We start from the raw sequence: 20403 nt of genomic DNA on the forward strand, positions 1-20403 counted from the left end.
GTAGGGGGAGGAAAAAGGTGATAAGGAAAAGTCTGGGAAATACTTCACTTTGTACATTGATTCTCCCTCATTCAATGAAAGGTAAACAAAGTTCCTTACCCTAACTGAACTATTGCCACCATTCCTTCCACTTTCAGGCTGCCGTGGAGCAGGACACAAAAGTTGGGTATTTTGCCTGCAATTTGATTGGCTGAATTTTCATCTTCGTTGTCATCAGTTATGCCAGTACCCACCTCATCACCTTCTGTGAAAAGATCAGACTAAGATTAGCTACTAAAATCCCAAACCACAGTTATACTCCTTTTTGTTTCTAGCCTTGGAAGGAGAGTATTCGGTTATAAAGGAATATTATAATAAGTAAGAAAAACTCCTATTCTGGTTTTCCTATGTCCATATAAAAATCAGTTTTCACATTTTATATGAATTTCATTTATATGAAACATCCAGAAGAGGCAAACCTATAGAAACAGAAAAGACATTTAGTGGTTACCTGGGGCTAAGGGAGATGGGAAGCTAGGGATTGACAGCGAAAGGGTTTCTTTTATGGTGGTGAAATTATAATAGCAGAAATGGTCTTCTAGTATATTAGGCAACATTCCATTTTAAAAAAATCAAATCCAATAACTATTCCTTTCCCCTAATTCTGCAAAATGTGCTATCCTACTATCAACTATATACATTTAAGAAAAACTTCAGCTCATAAGATGCTTCATCTGTATCACTGGAATAGGACGAGAACTCACCTTTGTTAAGTGCTATTGGTAGGACCAGATGTCTGGACAGAACCGGGGGACTTGAAATATCAGCTATATCAATAAATCCCACTATTTCCAAATCTGAAAAGAATGAATCAACACAGAATTAATTGATGGATAGGGAAGTACATTATTTTCTATGTACTAAGTTTCACAAATACAGTGTTTAGGTGAGCAATTCAGATGTGACAAGGAAGGTTATTAGAAGTTTCTCTGGATGACTCATAATTTGCATTTTAAAAGCTCAGGAAACAAGAATAACTGCCTTTCATTTAATGATTTAAGTTATAATAAAACAAATCAGTTAGACTTTATTTTTATGAGGCTAGGTCCCCAGCCAAGGCAAAAGCTTAAAGATCCAATCCCTCTGTTTAGTCAGGGATGTTCAGGTCAGCAGGGGGAGTCAGAGTCAAGCACTTCCACCACTCCATCCTTGCAGGGGGAGCAGCCGTCCTTGGACCCGTAAAGCAAAATATTTCCATGAGAAAGAAATACATTCTCTATAAGCCCAAGGTAGCAGTCTAAATACGACAATGATTTCTCTGCTTTATAGAAGCTGCATTAAAGACCCAGAGTACTTGTTGGAAACCTAATAGGTAAAAAATAAAAGTTTTATCCCAAAGTACTTTTTAGAAGTTTATTTTCTGATTAAATAAATAGAAAAACTTGGAAAACACTAAATATTGTAAAGAAGAAAAATAAAGTCACTCATTATTCACCATCAAAAGAAACATCTATTAATATTTTATTGAATTGCTTTTCAGTCTTTCTTCCAGGCACAGACATCCTCATATTCTCAAAGTAATTTTTTAAAAAAGATTTTATTTATTCATTTGACAGAAAGAGTACAAGCAGGGGAGTGGCGTGCTGAGGGAGAGAGAGAAGCAGGCTCCCCGCTGAACAGGGAGCCTGTGGGGCTTGATCCCAGGACCCTGGGATCGTGACCTGAACCAAAGGCAGACGCTTAACCGACTGAGCCACCCAGGCGCCCTTCTCAAAGCGATTTTTAAAAATATCAGGGTCATGGTGAGTACACTGTACTTCTGATACGTCAGGAAATCTGCTTCTCTGGAGATTTACTGCCCTTACCTTCTTTAGCTGAATAACAAATGAGTCAGCATAAGCAGTTATGTATTTTTCATTTGAGCAACAAAAGGCCTGCATTTCAAAGTGGTGTAAGTATAAGCTATGACAATGATCTTGGACTAAAAGTTTATATGGAAAAGAAAGGACCTATTCAAAGTTACTCATCAAAAAAGGTTGGGAAGTAGAATCTAGTTGGTCTGAAGGCAACAAAACATTTGGCACAGCTTAACACACTGCAGCAGTTACCATGAAAGAGATGGGTGTCCGACTTCCAGACAGCCAGGGTCTAAAGGCACAAAAAATAAAAAGCCTTTGCACAGCCCTTCACTCTCAGACTCTTACAGATCTGTGCACCCGTGAGTGAAATGAACATTTACCGTGCACTTAATTCTAATCATTGGTTGACTAGACATTTACCTAGTAAACACCTACTAAGCATCAGACACTGTGCTAGGCCCTGAAGATGCAACGATGACTGAAACAGTGATGGCTGAATGTGTGCCCACCACTCAAGGGGTCCACCCACCAACTGGAGACAACTCTCCTCTCCACTCTTCCTTGTGACTTCTGACTCACTTTGCCTATCTCAGCTAAGCACAACACCTCCAGCATGAACCAGGGAAAAGCAGTAGCATGTCTCTGTCTTTTAGTCAAAATACAAGCAGCAGCGTTTGAGGGATATGGTATATCAGAGCGGAGACCTTAGAGAGACCATGACTCATCTAGAGATTCCACTCACCTAGCCAATCAGAATGAGAGGAAGGGACTTGTCCAGGATCACACAGGAAGAATCACACAGCCAAGTCTAGAAGCTAGCTCTTCACAGATGATCTTAATTATCATGCTAAGCAATCTCCATTAAGAATTACTTCAGGGATTTCATGGCTAGTGAATCTGGTCATGATTTCCAACTCTAGTAATTTGTGGCTATAGTTATCTAGGATTGGAGATTAACTCATGACCTCACCATGAAAGACCACAAGCCTGCCACCCTTTTGGCAATGCCTCCTCCCATCCAGAATGTATATACTGGTGATGACAACAGGACCCTACTATCAGAATTTACCTTTCTTTTCAACCCTCCTAGATAGTGAAAAAGCCAGAAGTTACAAGAAAGTAAAGATAACAAAAGAACTAAGAAGAAAATTAAAAAACACATTACCTGTGTTGATGACTTTAGGGATGGGATCGATTTCCTCATCTATAACAAAGGGCTCTGGTCTGGGGAAGACCTGCACATCAGCAGTTAGGTGGCCGCACTTGAGAACAGCATGGAAAGGTGTATACGCCAGATCTATCAGTTTTCTAGAATATGATGATTAATTGTTGTAAGAAGAGTATTTATATGATACATATCATTTTTTCAAGTAATTTCTTCAAGATGCTAAGTTTATTTTCCCTTCAAGTCAACTCTAAAACTATCATCTGACCATTTGTGAAACAGAACAAAATCTGACATTTTTGGTGAGGAAATTTCAATTCTGAAAAGCCCAAAAGCAAGTTAATCTTTTGAAACTGCTGAGTCATTGTAGGAAGTCAGTATCTACAGGCATTATTGATTTAGTCATGCTTAATTTAAAAGGGAATGAACTTTTAAAAATCACTACTACCAATCATTTTACCTGAAAATTGTGCAACTCGGGGAAAATGAAATGACAACAATTAGAAATAGTGAAATAGATCTTATAGCTGAATATCAAATTATAATAACAGATTGTAAGAAGGCAAAAAAGCTCTAAGTCTATACTCACCCAAACATAGACTGTACATTTTTCAAGCACAGGGGGCCATCAATAGTAAAAATCTGCCCTTCACCATTGTTTAAATCTATGAGACGTTCAAGGCAATCCAAGGAGTCAGTGCTCTGAAGCTACAAAGCATAACAGATGACCCTTTTAAAGTGGCACACAATGCCAGATTATTATCAGCACACCGAGGTCACACCCGTCAAAATAATACAGGCAATAAATAACAGAGATGATTTTTTTTTTTTAACAACCTGAGGGGAAAAGAACTATAACAATTTTGATTCAACGTTACCAAGAGGAATGCTATATAAAATGATACCCGTAGAGCTATTTTACTCAGAAGTAGTTTTGCAAAGATTCTCAGAGGTGACCACAGTTGGTATTTACACACTATCTTCCCTCCAAAGTGTTTCTAACATCTTTTAGGTGAGAACCATCATTATCTACATTTCACAGATACGAAACCTGAGGTGAAGAAAGGTTAAGTAACTTCCCCAAATAAATGGGAAAACCAGGAAGTAGAGTTTAATAAAACATACATCAGAATAGTGTTACTTTATCAAAAAAGTTCAAGCACATCTCTGTCAATATTTCTGGTGCAATGGACATAAGAATTCCTAAATGAGGTAAATGCCTAACACCAAAAAGAACATTTTAACTCTTATGCATCTGAAAAGTCTTTGTGGGAAGCAGGATGGATAATAACTCCAGCCAGCTAGGTTTCCAGAGATGGACAACACTCTGAATCTTCAAAGAGCATTTGAGACCTAGAGTCCTTCCAAATTTAGTGATTAGCCTCAGCTGAAACCAGTGGAGTTCAATGTTATAGTATATACAATACAACACTAATGGAATATACTAAAAATAAAGTCCTAAAATGTATCTAATCGAACTAAAGAGAACTCAGTATTACCTCCTCCAAATTTGCCATGCACATGATGTATAACTTAGACGGGAAAGGAAAAGGGAGTGGAAACCTGTTGCTCTCGCTTCGTTGACTGTGAGTAGCTAGCGAATGCCGCAGTGAACCTCTACCAATGCCAAGACAGCCATCTGTCACCAGAACAACCTGTTTGCACAGAGTGAGAGATTTGTACATGAAATCACATATTTATTTAAAGTGGTCTCACTTCTCCCTAATGGCATTTACCCTGAAAAACCCACCTCTGCAGGGAGACAAGCAATAAGGTGAATAAATCTCAAAAACATTTGGTCAAGTGAAAGATGACACACTGCATGATTCTATTTATATGAAGTTCTACAACAGGTACAACAAAGCTAAGATAAATCAGACCAGAGCTGTGGGGTGTAGGGGGATATAGACTAGAAAGGGAAAGGTGAGAAAACTGTTGGGTAATGGAAATGTGCTAGATCTTAACTGGAGTAGTGGCTACATAGGTGTATGCATCTGTCAAAACTCAGTGAACTATGTACTTGAGATCTATGCACTTTTCTGTATTTTATCTAATTAAACCTAAAAAATAGTACCTACCTATGAACACTTAAAATCATAACCAATTCTTATTTAATTGTATTAAAACTAGAACCCTGACTCTTTTAGATAGAGTTGGCACCTAAGGCACTGGATGTCAAGAATGACATGTGGATCTATTTTACATGTGACCCTAGGAAGTATCAGCACAGAAGTCCAAACCTTAACACTATTTTCAAAGATGACAAACTCTATCCCTGGTCAATTAAAATGACAACTGCTTTAAAAATGTATTTGTAGGGGTGCCTGGGTGGCTCAGTCAGTTAGGTATCTGACTCTTGATTTCAGCTCAGGTCATGATCTCAGGGTCGTGAAACTGAGCCCTCTGTCTGGCTCCATACTGGGCATGAAGCCTGCTTAAGATTCTCTCTCTCCCTCTGTCCCTCCCCCACTCTAAAAAATGTACATGTGTAAGACCTTTAGGGGTGCCTGGGTGGCTCTGTTGGTTAAGTGTCTGCCTTCGGCTTGGGTCATAGTCCCAGGGTCCTGGGATCAAGCCCCGCGTTGGGCTCCTTGCTCAGCGAGGAGCCTGCTTCTCCCTCTCCTCCCCGCTCGTGCTCTCTGTCACTATCTCTGTCTCTCTCTCTCAAAAAAAAAAAAAAAACAACCAAAAACTTAAAAAAATAAAAGACTTTTAAAATACATTCTTAATCAACCTGTAATCTGAAAAAACCTTCAAAATATACCAACAATGGATGGTAGTTACAAATTATTTTTCTTCCTCATTGCCTCAGTGATCCTATGGGGTGGTAGATATTCCAAGCGTTCCAGAGCAGTAGTATTTTTGCTTTTCCTACCCTAGCCTTGTAATTTGATAATAATAGGCCATAAGGCAGTGTTAGGTGACAGCACCATGTGAAGTACCAAGATTGGCACTTATTTCTAAAGCCCAAGAATGCTCAATGGCAGTCCCCTGGAGAGATGTCATTTTTTGGGAAGATACTCAATTGACTATATAAGGCAATTTCCTCTTACACGAACAACTGCTATATAATGATTTACTTCTGCCTCTACTTTTTTCAGATACTGTGTGATGAAATATTTCACGTAATGTCAAAATGAGACAGACTTTATTCAGATAATGAAGACATAGTCCAGCTGTCTGAAACCTTAACAAAATTCCACATTAAAACAAATCTATTTGATAGTAACTGAATATAAAAACAATCACTAATAACTTCTACCTTTAGTATAGTGTTTGGACTTGGTTCACTCCAAAACTCATCAAGCAAACCTAAGTGGATCCAGGCCCAGCCCCAGGCCCTCAGGGTATAGGACATCTCAAATTCAGATTCTTCCTTTTGTAAAGGAAGAAAAAATATTAAAAGGCAGAAGGCTGTGTGGTGCACAAGATCTTGCTTGTTACATATTTTCTGAATTTCGCCTCTAAAACGACTGAAGCAGCAGCAAAGGAAACTGCTACCCGCTAGCTTCCAGTTCAGAAGATACTGACAACAAAATTTCATTTATTCAATATATTCTCAGGACATTAGATATTCTGTATGCACAGATTTACCAAATAAATAATGTTTAATGAAGGTGCCAAACATTTTTATTTCTGAAAAGAAAGTGATCAAAAGGCATTTATGGCATTTATTAAAATGATTTCACCTTTTAGTAGCAGCTCAGGGTCTTCATTAACCCATGAGTTCATACTCTGTAAAACAGGTGGTTTTGTAGTCAGAAAAAAACAAACTTGAAAGTCGGGTTTACTGAGATATAATTTACATGCAATAAAATTCATCCTTCTTAGTATACAGTTCTAGGAGTTCCAACAACTACATTCAGTGAGCAACCACTTCTACAATCAAGATAAAGACCAGTCCTGTCCCAGTTTCCCTTGTGCTTCATTTCAGTCAATTCCCTACCCTTCCCTCACCCCCAGGCAGCCACAATCTTATTTTTAGTTAAAAAATAAATACCAGTGATGCCACTGGCGCTACTGAAGAACCTGTGTTGGACCATGTAACAAAAAAATCATACTCTGTGGCCCACCTCTGTTTTTGTAAATAAAGTTTTATGAAAACACAGCTATGTCATTTATTTACTTATTATCTATGGCTGCTTTCATGCTATGATAGTGGAATTGAGAAGTTGTTACAAACATCTGCAAAACCTAAAATACAGAAAAAGCTTGCTGACTCCTATTGTAGATTACCCTAATTTTCCTTTTAGCGATTTTTCTGTTTTCTCCTTTGAAATGTACTACCACTTCTCAAAGCACAAGCATATTTGCTTTTGTGCTTTGTTGCAATATATTCACAGATATTGCAGTTTTTACAAATTGAAGATCTATGGCAGCCCTGCCCTGAGCAAGTTTATCGGTACTATCTTTCTAACAGTATTTGCTCACTTTGTGTCTCTTTCACATTGGGGTAATTCTTGCAATATTTTGAACTTTTTCATTATTATCATCTTTGTTATGGGGCTCTGTGACCAGTGATTATGACTTGCTGAAAGTTCAGATGTTGGTTAGCATTTTAGCAATAAAGTATTTTTTAATTAAGGCACGGACATTTTCTTTTACACATAATGCTATCATACACTTACTAGACTACAGTATAGTGTAAACAATTTTTTACGTACTGGGAAACCAAAAACTTCAACTGACTCACTTTATGCAATGTTAGCTTTATTCTGATAGTCTGAACCGAACCTACAATATCTCCAAGGTATGCCTGCTTATAGTAAACTTCCAATTCTCTTTTTATTCTAATACTCTGTTCTTATTTGCTAATGTGGACCTATTGTGGACCCAAAGTAAAGGGCAACAGAATATATGACATTCATACGCATCACTTTTTAGAAAACTCAGTTGAGATGGTTAAATGTTTGCTAAATAAATGCTACATTAAGATAATGAAGACAGACTATCATATACTGATGTTTATAATTCTATCACTCAAAATTATAATTACCCCTTCCAGGGAGTGTTCTAAAATTCTACTATGAGCCCTTCGTGTTTTATACAAACAATATTAGTTTGCAATAAGCCAATTTGCTAAGAGAATGCTTTCCTTAAGGCATAATTGTGCTGTTTTCTGAGCATATTAGTGTTGACTTAGTGCTTTCTTTTAAAAAGATACCAATAATGTATAATGTAGTTTATAGAAATTACAATGCGTGCTGTGTCAGAGCCTAAAGAAAATCAAATCACCTCAGTGGTTAATGGTTTTAACTTAGGGCAATGAAAAGGAATTGATCATTACCTGGCAAGGAATCGCACCACCCCATTCTTGCTGAACAATATTGCAAACACCAACTAATGCAGATTCTAAGCAGGTTTTATCATAATCATCCATATTACTTAGTGCTTCCTGATTGAATAAAAGATAAAATTGCTCATTATTTTTTACTGTTGTTATTAGAAAACAACATAAACTGTTCAAAGCATGAATGTTACACAGGGGACATTGTGCTTCTGAGAGCCCAAAAGCATATTTTCTCAAAGAAAAATGGTAAAACCAGCTTCCTCAACCACAAAGGACAATTCGGAGCATCCTTTATTCCATTCTCTTATCAAGTGAGAGTGAATGGTCCACCAAGTTCCTAGCTTTGTAAGGGAACCCTGAAGAAAGTAACTAAAATGAAGGACTTTTAAACACATAAAAAAAAAAAAAAAGACAAAAATTATTGAGTATTAACTATATTCTAAACACCAACCTAGGCAATTAACATGAATTTAGTTGAGAACACTCTGTAAGGTATAGATTATTAAACTATTTTTAAAACAAGGAAACAAAGGTACAGAATGATGAAGTAACTTTCCCAGGTCACAGGCCTGGAGGTGTCAGAATCTAGATTTAACCTCCGTCAATCGGACTCCAGGATACCTGGTCTTAACCACTACTCTGAATGACTCAGATAGCAATTCTCTCAATTTCAGAACTGCTGAACATCCAAAATCCTTAGTTTACTATTCATTTACAAGAAATCCAGTGCAGGGCGCCTGGGTGGCTCAGTCGGTTAAGCGTCTGCCTTCGGCTCAGGTCATGATCCTGGAGTCCCGGGATCGAGTCCCGCATCGGGCTCCCTGCTCTGCGGGGAGCCTGCTTCTCCCTCTGCCTCTCTCTCTCTCTCTCTCTCTGTGTCTGTCATGAATAAATAAATAAAATCTTTAAAAAAAAAAAAAAGAAATCCAGTGCAATTTTTAAAAAAAGCTTGTAGCAGAAAAAAAAAGGTGAGACAGTAAAAGAAATGATTTAACAAAATTTTATTATGTACATTTAAAAAATCAAACTACACTGATCCAGGATCTCTAACCTGCCCAGCAAGTATTAAACTGTTTTAATTCCACACTTACTATTACGAGGTAGTGCTGGAAATATTGATTTAGAGATGTTGTCAGGAAGTAAATTCTCTGGCATATCACAGATAACACCTTTTGAACTAATACCTATCAACTGAGGTTTAAAAATTATAATTTCTTAGCATCTGTAAATCAATCAAAGGCTATTTATTGGAGAGGAAATATAATTTTGAATTACTCTAGAATAAAGGTTTTGGTAAGGAAGGGCTGTTTTTCATCTCAAGTTTTATAAGAAAATAGAAAAGAATAAAGTATTGAACTTAAAGACCTTGAATTTTAGGGAATACGGAACTACATCCTTACATGCTCTCCTTTCCACAGAAAATTCCAGAAAACCGAGAGAATAAAATAAGGTAACAACTCAGAGCTTGAACTCAAAGCTCTACCAAAGGTATAAGGCCTACTGGTTGTGAAACTTTGTTTTATAGCTATACTCAGATATTATACCCACAGACTTAACATTAAATAAGTTCAAGTTCTACTGGGCACTGGGGTGGCACAGTCGGCTGACCATCTGACTCTTGGTTTTGGCTCAGGTCGTGATCTCAGGGTTGTGAGATCACTGGGCTCAGTGCTCAGCAAGAAGTCTGCTTTGACTTTCTCTCTCCCTCTGCTCCTCCCCTCCTCCGCCAAATAAATGGATAAATCTTAAAAAAAAAAAAAAAAAGTCCAAGTTCTAAATATTCAGTGCGATATGATAACACTGTTTTCCTTCCTAAAAATCTGGGCCCTGTACATACAATAACTCATTCCTTTTTGTACCTGAAGGGTGTTGTAATCTCTTGTGAAGGGAACCATCAGCTCCCAGAGTGATGAAAAAACCACCAGGGCTGTAAACTCAAGCTTGTAATTTGTGGCCATGTGCTCAAACAGCATCGTCAAACCATGGGCTGCTAGGTGCTTACGCTGATACTCCTCAGACCCCTCGATCGACACAGGTCGGGTCATGGAAAGGGATACGTCCATTACCACCACTGTTGGCATGATGAAAATGATCCCAATGTTCCCAATCAGAGCGCAAAAAGACAGCTAGAAAGAGAGAAATGCTGTAGAAAATAAATATGATTAGGTCTTTACATGTTACAGAGAGAAAAACGTTTATTTCCCCACCCGTGAAGGCAAACCTCATTTAAGTTGAAGTAAAGGCAAAACTGCAGAGAATTCAGAAGGAGGGAAGCAAGCAACCACCCACATGCTCCAAGGACCACGTATTTCTATTTAAAAAGATATTAAATTCAGGTAACTCTTGACTTTCATAATTTCAAAGTTTATACAGCTTAATATAACAAACATTCCTACATCACCTCTCCAACAACTTATGAACGAACATTTCTAGCTGTCATATTTAATTTCTAACCAGTTTTGTCCATCCAGAGTCTTCCCTAATTGTATATATGCAATATGAGTTTTATGAAGGTGTAATTAGTATATACATACAATGCTGTGCCCTCCTGTGACGGTGCTTTTTGACAAGCAATCCATTCTTTTTGGGCACTATCACTCTCTTAATCAATACAGCAGTAGTTGTGTGTTTATTTAATTATCTTGTTGCTTGGTGCCCTTTTTTATTATTAAAATGAATGTAAAATGTAAAAATGAAAGGGCTAGTAGAGTCATAACCCAAATTAGACAAAACTAGAAATCATTATGCATGACAAAAGCAGTAAACTACTGCTAGCCTTGGTAATACTGTACGTAAATTGGGCAACAATGCTTTCATTGTGAGGGAAAAGAATAAAATTAAACAGTATGTAGGACAGCTGACGTTATCTCATGAAATTGTGTATAAAACTCCATATGCAGAGGGGCGCCTGGGTGGCTCAGTTGGTTAAGCGTCTGACTTGGTTTTGGCTCAGGTCATGATCTCAGGATCCTGGGATCTAGCCCCACATCGGGCTCCATGCTTAGCACAGAGTCGGCTTGAGATCCTCTCCCTCTGTCCCTCCCCCAGCTCAGGCTCTCTCTCTCAAAATAAATAAATAAATAAAATCCTTTTTTAAAAAGTCAATATGCAGAATGGAGAAAACAGAGTTCTTTAAAATTATGGATTGAGAATTTGCATGAAGAAAACATTTCTGTTCTTAAAAATAAAGAAAAAAGTTCAGATACACAGACCTGCTCATGGGGACACAGCTTGCTGCTACTTTGTTAATAAGCAAACTACGGTCTATTGATATAACAGCTATAAATAAAAGACACGTATGTAAATATGAGAAATATATTTATAAAGTGCCAGTAACTGAGAAAAGGAGATCACAGCATTGTATGTATATACTAATTACACCTTCATAAAACTCATATTGCATATATACAATTAGGGAAGACTCTGGATGGAGAAAACTGGTTAGAAATTAAATGCTTGCTAATTTCTTCTTTGGAACTTCAAAAACACCTAACAGTGGCCAGACTACTTGTTTCAGTGAAGTATCCAACTGCAAATGTATGATATTCTAAAATTCCATTTGTAAATAGGCTGTTGGGAACTCAGAACATAATGGTTCATGGAAGCAAGGTTATAAACCAAGGTCAGGGACTCAAGTAAAGTAGGAAAAGCCCTTTTACCACATAGTGGCCTGAGATACATTTCAAATACAGTAATGCCTCATGTATCTAACATCAATAAAGATTAAATGAGGGATATAAATTACTTTTCCAGACTCTTTAAAATTCTAAAATGTTTAGCCATTTTGATAGACAAAATTAAAATGTGTATCCCTCTTTTCTGCCTCATTAAACACCGTGCGAAACATAATCTACTCTTATGATGACCTGGTATCACCACTCTAAACACCAATACTGCCTAGCACCTTGTTACTCTCATGGGTTTTTTTGTTTTGTTTTGTTTTGTTTTCACACCAGCATTGTGTGCTGCAGAACACTGTTCTGGAGAGATGCTCCGAGAAAATGAGTTCAGGCATTAATAGAGACTAGAAAAGGTCTAGAACAAAAAAAAAAATCCAGTTTAATTTGCTAACTCTGTTTCCCCTTTAACCCTTTTCTACATAATTACCATTAAGGTCCCATAAAACAGGGATTATGTAGAATATACACAGAAACAATGCCTTGTATTCAAGGGATCCAGGCTGTTGTGCTCTGTTTTGGTGCCTCCTTTTTATGATTAATTTTTAGCCCATCGGCTTGCATCCTACTTAACTCAGTAATTCCCTATCATCATCCTCCCTCTTTCTAATTTGCTTCTTCTTGGCTACTATGGGCTAGAAAGCCAGGTAACCGAGCTTGTTAAAACTGTGTCCAAAGTCAAACTCAACAGGTTCTCAGAGCCTGTGGGTTTCTTCTAGTGTCAAATGTATGGGCTTAAGTGTATCAGCTTGGTACTACTTCATCTTCTCAGTCTTTTTTATTTTCTTTCTGGGTCTTAGCTGTGCTGTTCAAGAAGTGAGGCCCTGTATAATATTGGTCCAACTATACTACATGAGACCATAAGCTCACTAAGGGCAGGGACTGTGTCAGATTGTGCCCAGCAATGTCTCCCCAGAACCTATCACAGTAACTGGCACAGGGTATGTGCTTGACAAATATTTGATAATGACTAATTAACTACCCCTAGTCACCAGACAGAACATTAATTCTTTGGCAAAACACAGGATGAATTTTAACTCTGGACACCAGAAACACATTTCCTTCTCTCCTCCTCATTCAAGCAGATAACTAGGAACTCCTATGTCTCTGCCCACATATAGAGTTTATCCAGCTCACATGGTACTCCCATTTCTGCATAGGAAGGGACACCTGGGTGGTGCAGTCGGTTAAGCCTCAGACTCTTGGTTTTGGCTCAGTTTGTGTTCTGGGGTCGTGAGATCAAGCCCCACATTGGGCTTCATGCTCAGTAGAGTCTGCTTAAGACTCCCTCTCCCTCTTGCCCCCCATGTGCATGTGTGTGCACACCCGCGCTCTAATAAACAAATCTTTAAGAAAAAAAAAGAAAAGAAAGCTGAGGAGGAGCACCTGGGTGGCTCCGTAGGTTGGGGGTGGGGGGGAGAACTATTGATTTTGCCTCAGGTCACGATCTCAGGGTTGTGAGACAGCCCTGCAGGAGGCTCCATGCATGGAGCCTGCATACCATTCTCAGCAGTTTCACTCTCTGAGCGGGATTCCATTCAAATTTCTAGGGGCCCACCCATTCATGTTGGGTCCTTACCTACCCTTAGGTTTCCGGCAGCCTGACTTCCCTAGCCCTGATGAGTGCCTCCTGAGTTCTCTCCCTCTGCCTCTCCCCACTGCATGCACTGGCTCTCTCTCCCTCTAAAAAAAAAAAGTTGGGGATCATGGGAAGTACTTCCTCAACTTTTCAAGGAGACTGGGAAAGAGTATACACAGATTTAGATCTCGTACAAGAAAGCATTTCTGGCCCCTGAAATCCGCTGTGAATGGGTGCCCATGGCTGGCAGTCTCGCCTTCTCTGCAAACACCTCTAGAGCTGGCTGATGCATTTGTGTCCATCCACCCTCGTAACAGTGGTAAAATCATGGGAAACCATTACTTCAGTTGTAAGTACAGAATTAAAAGAGGAATCTGCATGTTCCTGAAGGATGATTTACTCAAGCACTCTAGGCCGGATTAAAAAAAAAAAAAAAAAATCCGTGCCCACCACAGTCCAGCAATTTTTTGAGAACATGAAGTATCTCTCACTTGGGCTAATTCTCCCCCTTTTCCCATAAGTACTATTTAAAGTACCGTTTACATATAATGCTTAAGACAATTACGTGCCATCTTTCTCAACAACAGTCTGCTCCTGAGAATGGAACCCAGCCACCTGTCCTGGCCTTAATACTAAGTCACCTAAGTACACGTTTACAATTCTTCCCTGCAGGTGACAATTAGCTCAGTCGTAAAGAATGTCTTCCCAGCAGTTTCGCTCTCGGAGCACGATTCCACCCGAATGCCTAGGGTTTCTGGCGGCCCGGCCATTCACGTTAGGGTCCTTACCTACCCTTAGGTTTCTGCCAGCCTGACCTCCCTTGCCCTGAGGACAGCCTCCTGAGTCCTCTGGTACAGCTTCATCTCGAAACCGCCAGCCTGGACATACAGCACTCCTGCATTTGAATCGCAACTGGGGGGTGGATTTTTACCTTAAAATCAGTCCGAAACAAAAACTGAGATCTGGAAGTCTTATGGGAACAGGGAGCGAAGAGGGCCCGCGCAGGGGCCGAAAGCGCGGCGCTCACGCGGGGCCCACGACCCCGAGCTTCAGAGCGAGGGGAGGCCGGGAGCAGGGCCCGGACCTGGCGGCGCACAGACGGCGCGGGGCGGCGGGAAGGCCGGGCGCCGGCTCCGCGTCGTTCCCCACCCCTGACCCCTTCCCCTGCAGCTCCAACAAGCGACGAAGGGCTGCCCGAGGCCCCCGGCCAACCCCACTCACCCCGCGCCCATCGCCGGCACGGTCCGTCCGCGTAAACTTCCCGCCCGCGCACCACGGCCGGAACGACGGGGCCGCGCGACACAAGGGAAGCCGGCGCCAAAGTGCGCACGGGACGGGGGCGGGGCTTTCAGGCCTGAGCGGCAGGGCAATGGCGCGGCTGGGCCGCTAGGGGGCGCGCCCTCCTCGGCGTCCCTCCGCAGCCCTGGGTCCGCGTTGACCTCTGCTCCGACATCCCCAACCTTGCGGAGCCCGGCCTCTGTCTCCCCTTCCTTCTCTTCCTCCCTCCCTCTCTCTCCCTTTTCGGGCTCTTCCCTCTTTCCCTCTGCCCACCTCCTCCTCTCTGAAGAGAGACCTCTGTGAGCCCTTCGCACCCCAGCCTCCTCACTCACCTGCGCCCCTTGGCGCACGCGCCTCACGCTCACTGACACGTGCCCCTCTCTGTCCGCACTCTTGAGCCCCCTCCGAACCAGGTGGCAGAATCTTCTCCAAACTCTTCTTTAACTACACTTCCTGCCTGGGGAGTGCTCATGCTAAGCGCACCGTATATTTTTCTTGGGCGACAAGTCAAGACTTCCCCTCTGGGTCTCCTCTGCGCGAGGCTCCCTTTCTTCCCCGCCACCCCTTCTCTGAGGGAAGGTTCCTTGGTTCTCCCTGCAGTGCGAGGTGCCTTGCTGAAGGACCTGCACTCCCACTTGCCTGGGACGCAATGGGCCCTCCCGCCTCGCCTCTGGCCACCTGGCGCCCCGGCCAGGTTCCTGAGGGGGCAAGACGTAGTTTTCTAACCATGCAGGCCTGGGTAGTTGTGGTTCAAAGAATCATGTTGTACCACGTAGATAACAAGTGAGAGTAGAAAAAGGCGTCTGCCTCTTTTTCCTTTAGTTGGTGGGATGGAGGGAGGTAGGGGGTGGGTTAAGGAGGGAGTGTGCTTTGAACGGAACAACCTAGTCTGTCTGACTTTTCACAGCTTGTTCTGCGGGAGAGTGCAGGTTCCAATTGTTGTAGTTCTTTCCCATCTCCTCCTTAAATCCAAGGTGGCTGAAGAAGAGCGTCAGTCCCTGGGAATGTCTGCCAGCATCAGGGCCCAGGGACCTACAGACTGTCCTTTTTGCTTCAGGACTCCTTTCCCCAACGTGGCTAGGCTCACTCTCTCAAACCCTTACGATGCTTGAGCATAATGGGATCTAGGTAAGTAAGGCTGCTTCTTGATGATCTGGTTACAGTTTCTAACTCTTTCCCTAGTGGGAGGGATGTGGCCAAGAATGTGTGGGCAGGGGAGTTGTCTAGTTACCCCTAAAGTGATGACTCGGCAAAGGGTCGCAGTTCTCCTGGTAGTTCCAGCTCGGCTCCATGGACTGATTCCCTACCTTCCCCAGTCCTAAAGCTTAAGTTTATTAGTTTGCTGATGGGTGATCAGATTTTGGTAAACTTGTTCTGAATAAGGGCTTTCAGGAGATTAGGGAAGCAAAAGAGCGATTTACTAAAATTGAACGGGAAAAGGTAACTACCAAGGGGACTGAGTCACTTAGGGCAACTGGTTAAGTCTTTTGTTTTTATTTGTAAATTCTTAGTAGAATCCCATGAAAAATCAGAAGGTTGTGCAGTGAATATAAAATCAGAGAACATCAGCACAGAGTTAGAAATTCTTGCAGGAGATGTTTTTCAAGGCATAGCTGGCTAATGAATTTCTTTTTCTCACTCCAGAGAACCTCATTTGCATGTTTCCACACATACATTAAAGAGAATCAATGAACAACTTCCTTTGCATAATCTATCATCCTTTCATTATTTATTTATTTATTTATTTATTTATTTTTGCTTTGAAACAGTGGACCACTGTCAACAGAGGCTTTGAAAGGCAGAGTGGTTTGGTTTCTAGTCTGGCAAAGTAAAGGTTAGTGACAGAATTCTAAGCCACTCATAGGTGCTAAGTACTGGGGCTCAGAGGGGGGGTTCAGATAGCCACACTTGTCGATCATTCAGAATATTTTCACTGCTCTAAAAATCCTCTGTGTTCTGCCCTTTTATCCCTCCCTCTCCCCTGACTCCCAGCGACCACTAATCTTTTTATTTTCTCCATAGTTTTGCCTTTCCCTGAATGTTATAGAGTTGGAATCATATAGTATGTAGCCTTTTCAGATTGGCTTCTTTTGCTTAGTAATACCCATTTCAGTTTTTGTCATGTTTGTTTATGGCTTAATAGCTCATTTCTTTTTAGTGCTAAATAATAAATATTCCACTGTCTGGATGCACCTCCGTTTGCCGAAGGACATCTTGGTTGCTTCCAAGTTTTGGCAATTATGAATAAGGCTGCTAGAAACACCATTGTGCAGGTTTCGTGTGGACATATGTTTTCAATTCATTTGAATAAATACCAAGGAAAGAGATTGCTGGGTCATATGGTAAGAACCTTTTAGTTTTGTGAAAAACTAAACTTTTGTGAAAAAGTTGTCTTTTGAAGTGACCGTACCATTTTGCATTCCCAGCAGCAATAAATGAGAGTTCCTGCTGCTCCTCAGGAACATTGATGTTGTCAGTGTTCTTGATTTTGGCTATTCTGATAGGTGGGTGGTGGTGTCTCACTGTTGTTTTAATTTGCAATTCCCTAATGACATATGATGTTGAACATATTTTCATGTGCTTACTTTCCATCTGTATATCTTCTTTGGTGAAGGGTCTGTTCTGTTCAAATCTTTTGCACATTTTAAAATCAGAATGAGTTCTTTTTTTTTACTTTTGAGTTTTAAGTGTTGTTTGTATGTATATTTTGGATAACATTCATTTATCGGATATGTGTTTTGCAAGTATTTTCTTCCAGTCTGTGTCTTGTCTTTGCATTCTCTTGACAGTGAGGGACTTAAAAAAAATTAAAACAAAAAACCAATAATACAATACCATTATCAAATTTAAAATAATTAACAGTAAGTCCCTAACATCATTAAATACCCAGTTTTCAAATATCCAGGGGACTATAAAATATTAAAAATTTTACTTTTTAAAAAAATTTAAAAATTTTTTAAATTAAAAATTTATTTTTTTTCAGAGAGAGAAAGAGAGTGTGAGCATGAGGGGGGGCAGGGCAGAGGGAGAGGATCTCAAGCAGACTCCATGTGGAGTGTGGAGCCCGCTGTGGAGCTGGATCCCATGACCCTGAGTTCTTGACCTGAGCCGAAACCAAGATTTGGACATTTAACTGACTGAGCCACCCAGGGGTCCCTAAATTTTACTTTTTTTTACTTTGATTGTTTGAGTCAGGAACCAAGTAAGATCCAGACATTGCAGTCTCTGAAGTATCTTGTCATCCCTAAGTTCTCCCTCCATGTCTTTTTCCCCTTGCAGTGTATTTGATGAAGAAACTGTGACCCCCCCTCTCTTTTAATTGCTCTCGATCCTCCTCAGTCTGTCCACAGCATTTGAGAAAATCACAAAGCTTCTCTCTATTCTAAAATAATAGAAAGACTCACTGAGCAAAGTAGGGATTTTATACAATTCCAATTCCAATTCATTTCATCTCTGCTCTATAAATAGGGGTGAGGCTTACCCACCAATGGTTCCCAAGGGTCTGGCATGTAACACTGGGTATGCATTTGTGAAAAGAAGATAGGAAGGAAGTTAAGAGATTATTTGAAAAAAAAAAAAAAGTCAAAGGGGAAAGAAGAGAAAATTTGATATTACATTTGTCTAAGAAAGTAGAACTGAACTTTTTTTTTTTTTTAAGGTTTTTATTTATTTATTTAACAGAGAGAGAGAGAGCACAAGTAGGCAGAGTGGCAGACAGAGGGAGAGGGAGAAGCAGGCTCTCTGCCAAGCAAGGAGCCCGATGTGGGGCTCAATCCCAGGATCCTGAGATCATGATCTGAGCCAAAGGCAGCCGCTTAACCAACTGAGCCACCCAGGCGCCCCAGAACTGAACTTCTTTATTTAGGACACCCTCTTCTTTGAAAAGCATTACAGGGGCGCCTGTGACTCACTTGTTAAGCGTCAGCCTTCGGCTCAGGTCATGAATGATCCCAGAGAACTGGGATCGAGCCCCGCGTCGGGCTCCCTGCTCCATGGGAAGCCTGCTTCTCCCTCTCCCACTCCTCCTGCTTGCGTTCCCTCTCTTGCTCTGTCTCTCTCTGTCAAGTAAATAAATAAAATCTTAAAAAAAAAAAAAAGCATTACAAACTCTAAATTTTTAAAGGTTCCTCATGATCTGGGCCTACATCTATCTTCCCAGGCTCACCCCTCACCCTAGCATCTTTCAGTGAAAAAGCAGATAAAGCAAAACAAAACTAGTTTTTCTTTCTTTCTTTCTTTCTCCTTTCTTTCTTTCTTTCTTTCCTTTTCTTTTTTTCTTTCTCCTGCCTTCCTGCCTTAGATTTCTTTATTATTTTAGAGAGAACACATGTATAGGGGGAGGGGCAGAAGCAGAGGGAGAGACAGAATCTCAGGCAGACTTCCCGCTGAGTGTGGAGCTGGACCCTGGGCTCTATCTCACAACCCTGAGATTGTGACCTGAGTGAAATCAAGAGTCTGTGGGTTGGAAGGAGCCCCCCAGAGCATAATTACCCAAAAGTGGGGTGGGGTGTATGTGCGTGGGGCTGGGTTGGGGGCGTTGGAAAGGGGGAAAGGTAGGGAATGGGAGAATCACCACTCCTCACCTTCCTGGGGGTTAAATGGTTTTAACTCTTACTTCCCCACACCACAAACTGGCTTTAAGTCTCCTCCTCCCCAAAGGACTCTACTCGAAGTGAGTGGGCATGCCAGCGTGCTTGTGTGTGTGTGCGTGTGTAGACAATGCAGTGGCCTAAATAGGGAGTTGGCATGTGGGAGTGGGACTCCACCCTTTATCCTCCCCACTCATTCCCTCCAAGAGAGGCCCACACTCGAAGCCTGGGCCAAAGACTGAGCCTGAGCTGGAGGTGGAGGGTTGGAGAGGAGGAACACTGTCCCCTTTGGATGGAAGTGAGACCTGGGATGAGGCTGACACTAAAATCAGGGAGTATTAGAAGAATAGGAGGCTGCAAGGTGTATAAAAACCTTGGTGGTTTGGGCCTCCTTTATATCTTGTTTTTATTATTACTAGTATATTAATATACCTTGGGCATCATCTTCATTGCTTTGAACTGCTATATAATTGATTACTGGAAAGTTATGACACCATTTATGTACCAGTTTTCCACTGACATTTATTTTTTTTTTAGTTCAAGGCAGAACTTGAACACATGACCCTGAGATCAAAACCTGAGCTGAGATCAAGAGTCAGAGGCTTAACCCACTGCATCACCCAAGTGCCCCTCCATTGACATTTAGATAGATTGCAATTTTCGCTCTTACAAGCAATGTCGGAATAGGCCTTGTAGATATGGTGGAGGCTTTTCCTCTGACTGGAGTGGGAAAGTGCTGGAAAGTTTGGAGGAGAGGAGGGACATGACCTGACTTGCAGCTTAACAAGCTCTCTTGTGCTCCCGTACCAGATTGATAACTCACAGTATCTTCGTCAGCACAGGATATTACGTTTTTTAGTCTTTGTCAAGTGATGAGAAAAAAAAGAAATCTGTTGCTTCAGTTGGTATTCCTTTGTAAAATGAGATCGACACAGCGAGTTTTACCTGGTGTGCTGTTTCTCATTCACTTAGTGGGGAGTTGTTATC

General features: G+C 41.0%; 2 protein-coding genes across 7 annotated transcripts in view; one reads left to right on the plus strand and one right to left on the minus strand.

The window, feature by feature from the left end:
* The window catches only part of INTS14 (integrator complex subunit 14), a 30945-nt gene extending 16091 nt beyond the window's left edge, over positions 1–14854 (minus strand). Inside the window, exons 1-9 of one of the 6 annotated variants that reach the window (XM_034994631.1) lie at positions 14771–14854; positions 14342–14427; positions 10153–10419; positions 8291–8398; positions 4503–4658; positions 3593–3711; positions 3004–3146; positions 744–836; positions 100–244 (exon numbers count right to left, since the gene is read on the minus strand). In XM_034994631.1, coding sequence (XP_034850522.1) covers positions 100–244; positions 744–836; positions 3004–3146; positions 3593–3711; positions 4503–4658; positions 8291–8398; positions 10153–10374 — 986 coding nt within the window. In that variant the 5' untranslated portion in view covers positions 10375–10419; positions 14342–14427; positions 14771–14854. Of the gene's footprint in view, positions 1–99; positions 245–743; positions 837–3003; positions 3147–3592; positions 3712–4502; positions 4659–8290; positions 8399–10152; positions 10437–14341; positions 14428–14480; positions 14732–14770 lie in introns of those variants that run through there. The other 5 variants (XM_034994629.1, XM_034994632.1, XM_034994630.1 and 2 more) reach the window with 5 other exon arrangements.
* Positions 14855–15650: 796 nt separating this feature from the next.
* The window catches only part of SLC24A1 (solute carrier family 24 member 1), a 39500-nt gene continuing 34747 nt past the window's right edge, over positions 15651–20403 (plus strand). Inside the window, exon 1 of the mRNA XM_034994074.1 lies at positions 15651–15955. The gene's annotated coding sequence lies outside the window, so the exon portion shown is untranslated. The remainder of the gene's footprint in view (positions 15956–20403) is intronic.

This window comes from Mirounga leonina, unplaced genomic scaffold (genome assembly GCF_011800145.1).
Source record: "Mirounga leonina isolate KUSES-001 unplaced genomic scaffold, KU_Mleo_1.0 Mir_91, whole genome shotgun sequence".
NCBI classification, from domain to species: Eukaryota; Metazoa; Chordata; class Mammalia; order Carnivora; family Phocidae; genus Mirounga; species Mirounga leonina.